General features: G+C 41.9%; 1 protein-coding gene across 1 annotated transcript in view; it reads left to right on the forward strand.

Annotated features, from left to right (window-relative positions):
• CPS1 (carbamoyl-phosphate synthase 1, mitochondrial) overlaps positions 1-2,453 on the forward strand; it is a 91,640-nt gene extending 89,187 nt beyond the window's left edge. The window contains exons 36-38 of the mRNA XM_010583265.1: positions 39-151; positions 700-829; positions 2,355-2,453. Of these exons, the coding sequence (XP_010581567.1) occupies positions 39-151; positions 700-829; positions 2,355-2,453 (342 nt within the window). The remainder of the gene's footprint in view (positions 1-38; positions 152-699; positions 830-2,354) is intronic.
• The last annotated feature ends 11,241 nt before the right edge of the window (positions 2,454-13,694 follow it).

Consider the following 13,694-nt stretch of genomic DNA (forward strand, 5'->3'; position numbering starts at 1 on the left):
TGAAGCACAGAGTAAGTAACTTTTTTTCCCCTTAACAGCTTTATGCCACAGAAGCAACCTCAGACTGGCTCAATGCTAATGGTATCCCTGCAAATCCTGTGGCATGGCCATCACAGGAAAGCCAAAGTCCAAACCTCCCCCCGGTCAGGAGGTAAGAGCAATACTCACCTTGTCAAATTTGTGTTAACATCCAGGACAGCAAGGGTCAAATTGCTGGCCCTGTTGAGATCATTGATAGTGATTTAATGGGACTTTGGATTCAATCCAAATGTTTTGCTTTATCTAATTCTGTCTGGAATTGTCACAGCAGGGAGGATTCAGCTTAATTAATGAACATCTCATTCAACAGTCCTATTTAATATGGCTTGGCTGTATTGCTCCATATTACATTTTCATGCAAGGATATGTGGGATCTGAATATTTAGCCTCTAATGACAATCAGTCATGCCTTTTAACAGAGTTGTGCTGAGCTATATGAAGGTTGAATATTGCTTTGCATCACTGAATAGAACAGAAATAAAGCCCAAATTCCTGAGTTGTAGCTTAGTGCCTTAACCCCTCAACCTTCATTTCTTGGGATGTAAGACTAAACTCAAATGTAAATTTTCAGTGTTGTTTACCTGCATGCCTGTGCTATTCATCATAGATTTTCATTGAGCAAGACACACTGTGATACTGTCTTGTGCATTGTTTCTTCAGGCTGTTAAGGGATAGGAAAATAGATCTGGTGATTAACCTGCCTAACAGCAACACCAAGTTTGTCCATGATAATTATGTGATCCGGAGGATGGCTATTGACAGCGGCATTGCTCTGCTCACTAATTTCCAGGTACTTCCCATGTTTTTCTCTCTCCTCTCAGTCATAAGAGCCTTTAGAGCTTTCAAGCACTTGTGACCTTAGATTCCAGTGTGTTTGGGCCCTTATTATCTCTGACAAATAATGATGTGCCTGAAAATCATGGCAACACAATTGTTTGAATGTATTTTCTTTTTGCTACTATACAAAATAATATTGCTCGAAATAATGCACAAAAAAGAAGAAAATCTTGAGTCCTGTGCTGCAGCTGAAGTTGTTGCTGTATCATTTTCACTTCAGAGCAAACTTCTTGTGCACGACTGCCTGTAACATGTTTAAATTATGCATGGGAACAGTTTCTTAGTGCGATGTTTTTCCAGTACAGTCCTTAAACCTTACAGCAGGATGTAGCTGGGCTTGTTTGAATGATCCTTGGGGCAATCCAGTTCCAAAGTGCCATCCAAGTGGAATTGCTGCCTTTCCTGTTGTAGTCCCCAATTGCTAGTCATTATGTGTTTGTATCTCCTGACAAACCTCTTTCACATACTGATAAGGGAAGAGATATTTGGTAATGCAAAGTGGGACTCCTGCTGCCAGCTGTACCTTGACTTCCTTTGCAAGTGGCTTCAACTGTCACAAAAGAGCCTCATCTGGCTCTCATTAAGCACAGCAGCCAAATTCCGGTTGATTTCAGTGGGTACTGACATGGAACCCAGTGACTTGAGCTGGTGTCCAGCTGCGCAAAATCTTCTGCTGTGATTGGAGTGAGCAGAGAGCAGAGAGAATGCCAAGCTCTAAGTTCATAGACAGGATAATGCCAAACATGGTTAGCAGCAATGGGAAACTGAAGACCCAACCTTCGTCTACTTGCAAAACACACACTGACAACCAGAACAGGGGTCCCCATCCAAAATTTATTACCACACCTGCTTGATGCATTTCATTGAACCCTTTTGACTGCAGAGTTTTAATCTCATTTTCAGAGAGGGAAACAACCCTGTGTTCTCTTAAAGGATTGGGCTGTAGGGGAAAACAACAGCTCTCACGGGACAGAGCTCTCTTGCCAAAGCAGCCCCAGCACCTCTAAGACTCTCCATCTGGACAGGCAGGCTCCAGAGGGTTGGAGCCAACACCCATGCACAGTCACCTTGAAATTGGTATTGATTTGGATGGACTCAATGACTGGACCTGCACAGGGTAGTTTCAGGGTGACAGCGTAGAAGTGTGGAGCCTGCTCCATTAGAATCATACAATGGTTTGGGTTGGAAGGGACCTTAAAGATCCCCCCTGCCATGGCCAGGGACACCTTCTGCTACACCAGGTTCCTCAAAGCCCCATCCAACCTGGCCTTGAACACTTCCAGGGATGGGGCATCCACAACCTCTCTGGGCAACCTGTTCCAGTGGCTCTCACCACCCTCATAGTAAAGAATTGCTTCCTAATATCTAATGTGAATCTGCCCTCTTTCACTTTAAAACCATTACCCCTCATCCTATCACTACACTCCTTCTGCAGAAGGCTTTGCAATGCTCAGTCCTCCTCTGTTTTATATTGACAGGTGACAAAGCTTTTTGCTGAAGCTGTCAAATACTCTGGGAAATTGGACTCCAGGAGTCTCTTCCACTACAGACAGTCTGACAATGGAAACACTGCATAGAAGAGCTATATCCAACCTACAATCTTACTGCTTCTGGCACCACAAAAGAGAGGGGATCTCAGATCATCCACCTAACCATCTTTCCATGTATTTTATGGCATCTGGACTGATTGTTTTTGCAACTCACGCAAATTCCTAGCCAATACTTTTGATGGCTCATTGGAAAGCCATCCTCTCCCCATCCTCTCCACCATCTTCTCCCCATTTCCACATAGGATCAAATATTAGCTTCTTACTAGATGGGTAGGTCCAGATGCCATCATAGCAGAGGAGATGAAAGGATATACAAGTGATCATACATGGGCATTGTTTCTTCTTTTCATAACCAAGCCTGCTCCTCCTTAGAAACACCTTCCTTGGGTCCATACTTCCAGCTATTCTTATGCTGGACTACAAGAGCCTGGCCCCAAACTCCCAAAGACAGACATGTAGCTTTCTCTTTCCACGGCTGATTATCAATGATTTTACAACTTTATGTAACAATTAAACACCCTCCTGCTTGATCAACCCAATGATACCATTGGATGCCTCCCATGGTGATGAGTGTGATAGGAGCTCTTTAAAGACAGATGAATGTGAATTCTCCACAGTTCCCTGCAACAGCTGACAGGCATAATGCAGCTACTTTTTGTTTGGTTTTTAACCCTGGCCAAGAATCATCTTCTTCAGCCTGTAGATTTGATGGGAGAGGAAGGCTGTATGTGTGTGTCCTGGAATTGCTTCCAAGTTCTGCTCAGTTCTTCAGGCTATTATTATTATTTTTTAAATTCTGGTTCAACATTCTGAATTCAGGCAGCTGTCCCCATATCATAAAGGCTCTCTCTCAGCTTTGTGTCTGGCTTCAAAAGTGGAGAACTCCCCAAAGACTTCTGTATGTTGCTGTCCAACATTTTGTGCCATGATTGTGGGCATTAAAATTGAATCGTTTCAAAACGAGGTGAAAGTGTTGCAGTGCTTTACCCCTTCACTTTCGCTCCAGCCTTCTCTGCTGTTTTTTCAGCTCTGGCAATGCCTGCAAATGCTGTCCACAGAGCAGGCACCCACTGTGCCACATGGTGCATATTATCACTTGCTGTCTGCATGGCAAAAGATTTCAGCAGCTCTATGGCCAAAGGCACTGCATCCTGCAGCATATACAGTGCCTGCCTCTAAACGTTTACCAGCTAAGAACGTATGTGTCTGTCTTTTTTCCCCCCATGTTGCAGTATGTACACAGCACACCCTGGAGTCAGGAAGGTTCCAAGTTGGACAACTTCTCTGGTACTTGCTAGAGTAAGCTGAAGTGGAGCATTTTCCTCCAGTCATGCTCTGTCTGCCTGAGATGCTGGACCCAGGGCACTGCTAGCTTGTAATTACCTACCTCTTATGTATCCCCCAATGCCTGCAGCCCTGCCAAGAAATACTGCTGCCAGCTAGTGGTAGATATATGGTGGTGGAGCCGGGTACCACCCAGCAGTGCTTTTTCTGAAGCTATCAATCAACACTGAAAGTAGTGTGCTTTGGGCTGTGTTAAGGAGATGAGCAAACCTAGGCTGCTTCTTGCATGTGGTCTCAAGTTCCCTTGGGTCCCAAGAAGCTTCGAGTGTAGAGAGAGAATAAGGGTGGATAGATAGTCTGGGGTTTTTAAAATTAATGCTAAAACATTTCAAGAAGGATATAAAATCTGATGAGAGCTGTTATTGAGAAGTGCAAAGGAGTGGGCAGAGGCTGTGATGCCTTTGGGTACCATGGGACTCTCTGTACAATTGGTGCTAAGAGCCAAGACCAAATTGTGAACCAGGTGTGGACTTTATTTCTGATCTGGTTGCCATTCCAAGTGCTCTTGTCATGGACATTTCTTCAGCACTAACTTTTGTGATGAACACAACCCTGCCTGCTGTGCATACGGAGAGCTTTGCACTTTTAGAGTAGAGAAACCAAACAAAAAAAGCCCAACCAAAACTCCAGAAGAGCCCAAAGCCATCAAGTGTTCACCCACTCAGTTGCGAAATGGATGACTAATGGTGGTTAATGAAGCACTCTAATGCATCCTGCACGTTTTTTTTTCAGTGGCAAAAGTCCCATTAACAGCTCCTGTCATCTCACATCCTCCCACCCTGCTTTTACCTCTAGTAGTGAACAAAGTGACATCTTAAAACATCTGTATTCTCTTGTTCTTCCTCTTCTGTTTTGTCACATCTCTCGTGAGCTGAAAATGAAATAAATGCCCTGGATTGTGACACTACTCATTCTTAAATTCTGCATGGCCTGGATTCTGCCCTTTTTTTTTTTTTAAAGTCTTTTTTTTAAAGCATTGATGAACACTAGTCTGTTAGGAAACTATCATTCTTATGTTTGACAGCGAATGCATCATTTAATGCAGAGCTGCTGTATGCCTCAGAGGTGAGGAGGTGCTGGGAAAAGAGCAGCAGGACAAAGTGAATGCTCTTTCTCTTCAGCTGCATGTACACAAGAGAAAGGAGAAGCCCTGATCCCCCAGGAGAGACATGTGAAATGTAAGTGAGGAGCCAGATGATAGAGTAGCAGGCTAAGAAATATTGAAGAGATGGGAACTTTAAAGAAGGGGATGCCAGTTTTGGAAAATGGGAAAACTGCTTTTAATTCAACTTTCTTAAACAGTTCTCCTGCCAATTAGCTAATAGTGTGTGTGTATGTGTATCTATGTATACATGTATCTATACATTCCTGTTGTTACTTACTGCAGCAGCTGCAGGTACTTAAAGCACAGCTTCTTTCATGTCCACAGACTCTAGTATAATTAGAGTGGAATTTAGTAGAAAAACACATCAGGGCTGAATATATGCTGAGTACTCTGTAATTATGCAGTAGTGTTAATGTTTTGCTGCTGGTGGTAAACACCGGTCCCTTTCCCACTCCTCCAAAGCAGGTGACACTAATGTCCTTCCACACTTAATCAGACCTATCTATATATACTGTCCCCTGAGCTGTCTTTTCCTCCATCTCATTTTGGTGTCTTCTCACCTTACCCTGTTGAAGAAAAAAAAAATTTCATTTTGGTCTGACTGATGCAATATGAAATAACTCCTATCATGGTCAGAAGGAGCCAAGAAATCATCCCCCAGCTTACCTTGTACAAACACTGAATGTTGGCTGAATCCATTTCTCAGTATGTTTTTCCTCTTTGTGTAATGAAGGTGCGGACACTATAGGAAAAGTTTTTTAAGTATCTACAGCTTTGGGGATCAATGCAGATCTAAGGAAAAAAAAGTTACAATTGGTATCCTTTGTACCAAGCTCATCTCTGCTTTCAACAGATTCTGCCTTATAAATGTCTTTTTCTTATTAATCCTGGGGAGGGTGACAATGACAGATGAAAGAGGATGCTGTTCAGAGCAAGAAATTTGCTAATCTACAAGCAGTCAAATAATTTTATTCTTTTTTACTGTCTTAAAAGAGGGTTGATAAAAAGACATATGAAGGTACAAGAGACAGTACAAAGCACAACTTTTGAGATAAGCACAAGAAAAGGTAACAAGACCCATGATGAAATATGAAGGGACCTAATTTTTAGTAAGAGAGATGGGTTTTTTTCTCAGTAGTCAGTCTGCTGAGCCACTCTCTGGAGCCATAGCTGTCCAAGTGTGCCAAGTGCTGGGAAGCCCTGGAGGCTCAATTTCCCAGGAGGCACTGCTGAATATTGAGGTCAGGCTCTTTATCCAGTTGATCACCTTCCTGGATTTATTCTTCTGCAGTTAGCACCATTTTAGTCACTTGGAGGTTGCTCAGGCAGCCCCTGCAGAGGTTAGTAGCAAGGCAGTGATAGTTTGGCATGTTGAAAGCAAGAAGAAACAAATGTAAGAGAGTGAAGACAACTTACTGCTACCACTTTCTGCTTTCCTGCTAGAGGTCTTAAAACACAGCAAGATGAAAGCATATGCTTTATAGAAGTGAAAAAAAATAGTGAAAAGCTTTAAGAAACCTCTTTGCTCTAAGACCATTTGAAACAGTCAAAATCAGGTTTCTGAAAGTCCCAGGAAGTAGCCAAGTAGGAGAGACTCCATGATCTGAAAGAGCTCTTGGCAGTGAACAGAGACATAAGTCTTGCAGGTCGCTGGGTTTTCCTGGACTGGATGTTGCCACCAGCCTGTAAGGCATCTTTTTTTCCTTCCCCCACATACCAAGTATATTTTGCACTCTCAAGGTTTAAAAGCCTATTTGTGCTTTTGTTCTCTGTGCTTCCATCAGAGGTATCTAGGAGTCTGGCTGGGAGCTTAGCACCTCTATAACTTCATTATAAAGTGATCCATGGAAGTAGGGAAGGGATTGGAAGTTAGCACTATACTAAAACCCACAACTGCAGTGTGAGTGCAATATCAGTGGCTTGATGCAGGCCTGCTGCCTGTATCCCAGTCGGATGCAAACAACCATCAGCAGGAAGGTGGGCTCATGCAACAACCAAGACAAGGTGGCAAGAGGAGAGAGCACCTCTGGCTTCTTCTGTTTATAGTGTTTACAACAACAAATCATAGCCAGAGCAGACCTGGACTTCGGCAAGCTTTCAGCGGACGTAATTAGTGCTGTTGTCATTGCTGCAAGGACAGGAGGTGCTGCCATGTCATATGAAGCATATGAATGCTACTGCTGTATAGCCATCTGCAGGACATTGAAATCTCCTATGCTACAACAGTCAGCTGCCAAATAGTACCCAAAGCCTCTGTTTTTCTTCCTTCTGCATCTCAATGTCTAAAACTGCATAATGTAATTTATAGGGAACAATCTAGTTATGCTGTAACACTTACTTCACATATACACTGAAGAGAATTTAAATATGAACCTTTTAATGTGTCCTAATTAAATGGAGAACATGATATTTTGTCATTAACTAGGTAGGCTAAACTCTCACTTATCCTCATAATTAAAATATATTGAATTCTGCAGACTGATAATACCAGTTGAGATAAACTCTTTTAATTCAGGGAAGTTTGTAAAGATGACAAAAGCATTTGTTGCAAATTATGTTCAAGCTTTATGATAATGTACTTTGGGGAAAAGATGAATAATTGCTAGGGAGTAATGCTAGTGCTTTGGGATTACCATAATCTTGGATGAATGCTCTGGATTGTCTAAGACAGTATCCAAGAGTAGCAAGTGCAGCTGTTTTGCAGGGAGCTGCAAGGAGTGCCAAGAGTTTGTAGTTCTGGCACAATTCATTCTCTCAGGGAAAGTTTCTTGGTATTAGAGGTCAATTTTTAAATCCTATAGCACGAAGTTTCTTAAACTCTATGGATATGTTTTTTGTCAGTCTCTACAGAGTTGCTTACACTAGTGCAAAGCCAGCATAATGTTGCTGTGCTGATTTTACACTGCTTTTAGCTTCTGGTGTAAGTGATTGCCCAAGATATTAATCATAGAGAATCAGGCACCTTTTCAGGAAAAAAATTTGCTCTTCCAGCTCTAGACAATCTTGTTCTTTTTTCTGACTTCCTAAGCATTACTAAATGCTGCCAAGCTCTTGTCCTTCAAGATCTCTTGTAGTAATGAGACCTTATTATAGCTTAAAATGGCCCTCTGCTATTCACCATCTTTGAGAGGCGTTACAATCCATCCCCTTATGACAGAAGCACTTGGAACAACTCTTAGAAAAGTGGGTTATGTTCTGACTAAGCATCACAGGACATGGGCTGAAGTGCTTGCTGCCTTTCACAATTCATGGGAGACAGAATGGTGGAGGTAAAGTGGTCAAAATGTGACCTTTGCTGAGGGTCAAACCTGAGCCTTTAGTCAAATGTTGAATGCATTGATGTGGCCAGCTGAAAGAAATAAATAGCGTGTTCTTTCTGCCAGCAGGTCTGAGTTCTTAGTATATCCTAAAATAAGCATTGAAATCTTTTGTAGTGCTCTTCCAACAGCTATAAAGGTACCAGTATTGATCTATTTTGCAGCTTAGCCTGAGCTGTTGATCCTGAAATGCAGATCTCAGCAATGCTGTATCATTTATATCTCATTTGGATACCCAAGCACATGGGGCCTCAGCAAGAGTATCTCGTGGGGAGTCTCTCCTTTGCAATTTTCATATAGACAACAAAACATGGCTGTTAGAGTTTGGCACAGGTAAGCAAAGAAGTCCTGTAATGGTGGTGAGGAAGAGGTATATATATGCCCATGTTATCATGGGCATCAGTAACATATAGAATAGTAATGCCATTCACCATCTGAACACTGTGCAAACCAGACAGAGAAAATACAGACTCCTAAGGGTGCTTAAGCACAGGCCCCAAAGGGCAGAGAGAGAGAGTACAGGGGAAGAAGGATTGACATTTAAGTCACTGGGCAAATTCCAGATTTGTTAGCTTACATTTGTTAGTAAATGCTTTTAAGTCATTTCTAGTAGATATGATAGCCTCAGAGGTTATTATACTTCGAAAGGGCTGGAAGCTATTTCAAGTGCAAGAGAAGGCATGCTCTGTAGCTAGCTGGGAGAGAAATAGACGAGTGAGGCATCAAAATGAGAAATACCACAATTTAACTGATGGTCCTTCTCCATCCTCATGCAGTTCAGGCTGGGTGAGATATGCTGCTAGACTGGAGAGGAAGTAGGTCATTTTCTGTTTGAAATTGCAGCAGCATCTGGTGCAGGAAGAGAGTGAATGTGGGCCACAGCCACATCAACACAGAGCAGGAGTCCCCTGGTTGTGCTGTGCTCTGGCTTACCACCACTGTTACTCTCCAACTAAAGCTCTTGTACAGCACCTAAATAAGCACATGACAAAACAACCACTTGCAATTTCTGTTCTTACTAGCATGAATGTACCTGAAATGATGCTGGAGACATCCAGCTGTACCGAGATGAAAGTACCTCTGAAAAGATAATAAAGATCTGAGACATCAGCAGAGAGGAGAATGCCAATTATATAAAAGCATATCCAAGAGTTCCTCAACAATTGCATTTCTGTCCTGTGGGATCTAAACTTAGCACAATAGCCTGGGCATCCTTAACTAAAAGCTGATTTTTTTTTTAAATTAACTGCAGGAAAAAGAGCCTCAACAAATTCTGTTCACTGTCTGCCATCAAGAAAAGCCTATTAACAATAATTGTTGGGTTTTTAGTTTTCAAAGAACCCATAATTAAATTTTATTGTCTCATAAGTGATTAGAATTAATTGCTTCCATGCTAGCTCTTGGTGCTCATTATCCGCTTCAAATTGGGAGTGGCTTTTCTGCAGAATTCCTTCATTTACCCCAAGCCCTTTCTGTTACGTTCCTTGCCAGAGAAAATCCATTGCAAAGGCTATTCACTCTAAGGAATTACTAAAAAGTGACAGCTGTTGATTTAATATATCTTCTTCAACAGATCAGGATTAACTAAACAGAATGGCTTCTCCCAGTGTTTAAACAGAAATGTTATGTTTATCAGAGAAGAGGATGGAGAAAGCCACTTCCACGTTGGTTAGATTTTCAAACTGATGTGTTAAGAGTGAGTGCTGCATATAAATTCTTTTTAAAATGGTTTTCTGGTGCTAATCAGAGAATTAATCCTGTGTAGAGGGAGGGATGTATTACAGGTTTACTCATGTGTTACAACAATGAATGGTGGTTGTCTTTAGCGCTGTTATGCTGATTTAAGACCCTTTTCTCACCAATTTGCTGGGCTTAAGTCTGACCTTCCAGTCATCAGAGCTGCAACTTTTATTAAGCTTGATTTGGACACTGGGTGGGACTTGCAAGTCCTATAGACTTCCTAAAGAGCCAGAGTATGCCTTGTTGGAGACCAGCCACATCTCATTCTCTGTCTGAAGACATCCATTGCCAGCTGGGATTTGCCCAAGCAAACCCCCCCGGCTGTTGGACTTGCAGTATCATACCCACTTTAACAATAGTCTCCTCCAAGGGCCTTTCTAGCCAGCAGGAAGGGATCAAGGTGTAACACCTGGTCCTTACCTCTAACATGACCTTCCTTTCACTGCTCAGGATTTGAGTTTGTTTTCCCTTCCCACATAGTAACTACTTGCATCAGAAGGTATTTGGAAAAGGAACTTGCTTTTATCCTACATTAGTTCTCCCAGGTACTATCTGGCCAGGCCAAGGTCTCAAGCCTCATGTCCTAATGTCTCTAAGCCATCATAACAGCTTCCAAAAGCTGCAGGCTAAGGGCTGTGCTCAGCAACGGTGCTTCTGGGGCTCAACTGAAGAGCAGGGCTCATGTCCTCATGATTTTTTTGTGGGTCACTCTCTGAAACACAAATTCTGCAGCCTTTCCCTGCCATGCACAGTGGAGGTGTTTGGCCTTCCATCTCTGATATTAATCCATAGCAGTGGGCAGCTGTATAAAATCCACTTATGCAGAGAACCTAATCCAAATCTACCTCCAACTCCACTTGTGTGTAGTTCTCCACTCGTGAGAGGATGACTTAAAGGATGACTGAATCCTTAGCGGGGACTCTGTAAGGCATCTGGTGAATGGGGTTGCATAAGAAATGTATAAAATAGAATACTACAGTGCTTAATACAGTGTGACTTCAATCTTAGGCTGTATTTTTAGAGGGTTAGAGTGCTTGAGAGGATGCGTTTATAATAAGGAGATGTTTTGTCTCAACGCAGGATGCTGCTCTTATGGAAAAATTCTATATAGTTTTCATACAGTTGTCATTATACAACTTATATAGAGTATTAGGCCCTTTGTTACAAACCTTGAGAGTTTTGTGATAACTTCTAGAATTGAATGGATTTAATTTAATTATCTGTCCCATGGAAAGTTATCATTGTCTATTCAGCTCCAGGACATAGCAGAAGGTAGGAGTGATTTGCTCTGTAGAATTGGGAGAATTAGACTGTAAGTAGTGTAGTCACAGGGAATTTATGTGGACAGTTTCCAGTCCGGCTGAATTACTTTACATATGTGAAAATATTAATAAAATGGTTTTCATTAAAATGTGTTAGTGGCAGCAAGAAATGCCCTCAATTGCTCAGTCCAGCAGCTAATCTGTCTATAGGCACTTGGATAAGGAAGAGTCTCAGGAAGATTAGGAGGTTATGTTCTATAGTGAACCTTGAAAGGTTGTATGGTAGAATATGTATTTACAGCATTTTGTAATTAGCAGCACCACATATCACTGATCCCAGCTGGAGGGGATTGCAACCTTGAGCTCCTCTAGGATGCCATGATTTATGTTACTCTCCTCTGAAGGGAAACACCTGGGGGAAGCTGGATGACCAGCTCGTCTGATCAGAGCTGCTGCTCAGTGGTTTTCTCACATGCCCCCAAGCACATGGGTTGCTTTATAACATGGGGAAGGATTTTTTTTTCCAGGTATGTAAATTGTGCCACTAATAGCGATTCACCTTCCCTGCAAACCTTGCTCTGGGCAATTGACTGCAAGCATTATCTGAAGGAGTGATCTGCTGGTCCTGGGGTTGTACACCTGGTAGTAAGTGTAACCTAGCAGTTTGGGTGCTAATGAGGAGTAATCCCTTTGATGACTTTGCTGCCTTAAGCAGGTCAATAGTCTACATTTGTACCTGGAATTGCAGGGATTTTTGTTACTCTGGATAAGGATCCCAGACTGAAGCTTCTAAGTTTTTTTGCTGGCTGGTTCCCAGGTGCCCTGGACACATCTCTACCTGTGGTACCTCCTCCAGGCTGCAGTGCTGGCATGCCACATTGGGACCTGACGGGGAAAAGTATTTACACAGTGAAATATTATTCCTTTCCATGGGTTTATTTCAGTGTTTCTTTTTTTAAGGAAAAGAAGAAAAGAGGAAAAATATTTAAGTCATCTTTTCAGGATCATTTTTATTTATGCTTGTGTTAAAAAACATAAAGAAAGAAGCTCTTAAAACAAGACTCTCTTCACAGTAAAACAGGTAGCAAATAGTGCCACTTTGGTAAATGTTACCATTCATTTTTCAATAAATTATCAATTTATACTTCTGAATGTAGTAATAAAAAGAGATCAAAGGACGGAAGAAGGTGGAAAACTTGGGAGGTTTATGTTTACTGCCAAGCATTTGGTTTTATGTTTATCTTGTGGAAAGTAACTCCATATATCATGATAATTGACTTCACCAAGTACCTTTGGAAAAAAAGGCTCTGCTACAAAACAGCATCTTGTACTAGAGAAGACTATGCATGTTTTTTTCCACTAAGTAAAACATTCTCTTTTGAATCAATGGTTTAAGCTTTTTGCACTCTTCCTATTTTGTGGTTCATTTGTCCAGTTGGTGGCTGAGAACAAGCAAGGTCATGGCATAAATAAAAGGAAAATGTTTATAGTTCCCTTAAACCCCAAACAAATAATCACTTATCTACCATCACTCCAGATTAATTGATTCCTGAGAACTTTATGAAGTGAAGGCTTCCCTCCACCCCACTTCCAGCTATTTGCTTGTTACCATTTTAACTGCAGTGATTCACAGGCACAGGTCTTCCACACCCCTGACCAGGGATTTTGATCCACCAGACTTCTCAGGGGCCACCAGATTTTTTACTGGGTATCCTGGGACAGGAAATAAGGACTGTCAAGCAGCCAAGATTCTGAATTTTTCCATTATTTAACACAACAAAAGCAAGTTTTGTTGCTGATCTATTTTGGAAACAACATTTGCAGCAGTCTCTGAGTCAGTCAGAAAAGCAGAGGATGGAATTGTGGCAGGCAATAAAAACCCTGCTGCTCCTATAAGGACTTTAATTACTCACCTTGTTACAGGTGAGAACAAGGGAGGCTGGCAGCAATGCCAGCTCCAGCACAGCTGCGAAGGATTTATTTTTCTCAATGATGAGTGGAAAAGGCTGTAAAAATACTGTACAAGGTTGGCTAATAAACTGTATTTTATTAGCCATACTTATTATGAGTGTTTACAAGCTAGTTTGCTGATAGGCATTTTGATGAGATAGTGTTCCTTAATTGCAGTCATTCTGGGATTACAAAACAAAGGATAGAAAGCCAGAAAGATGGAAAACATAGCATATGCATATGTCAGGTCAAGATTTATAGCCAGATAGTGAGTAGCTAACTTGGCAGCAGGTACTCTAAATTGTTACAATGTTGGCCTCCTCAAGCCATTTGTGGCTTGTTCAAAGCAGATTGATAGTGCTGATTTGCAGATGTTTGTGATTGCGAGGAAAATGCGCATGCTTTATCCATGGATCTCCCTGGAGCATCTCAGGCCCCAGAAGTCTGATAGCAGACCAGTGAGCAGATGGCGTCCCCTTCTTCTATCCCTGTATTCCCTTGGTGTCTGTGGTGGACACAGGGAAAGGACAAAAAGGCCTGGACAGCCTCC

The sequence above is a fragment of the Haliaeetus leucocephalus genome, unplaced genomic scaffold, assembly GCF_000737465.1.
Source record: "Haliaeetus leucocephalus isolate CR32 unplaced genomic scaffold, Haliaeetus_leucocephalus-4.0 Scaffold880, whole genome shotgun sequence".
NCBI classification, from domain to species: domain Eukaryota; kingdom Metazoa; phylum Chordata; class Aves; order Accipitriformes; family Accipitridae; genus Haliaeetus; species Haliaeetus leucocephalus.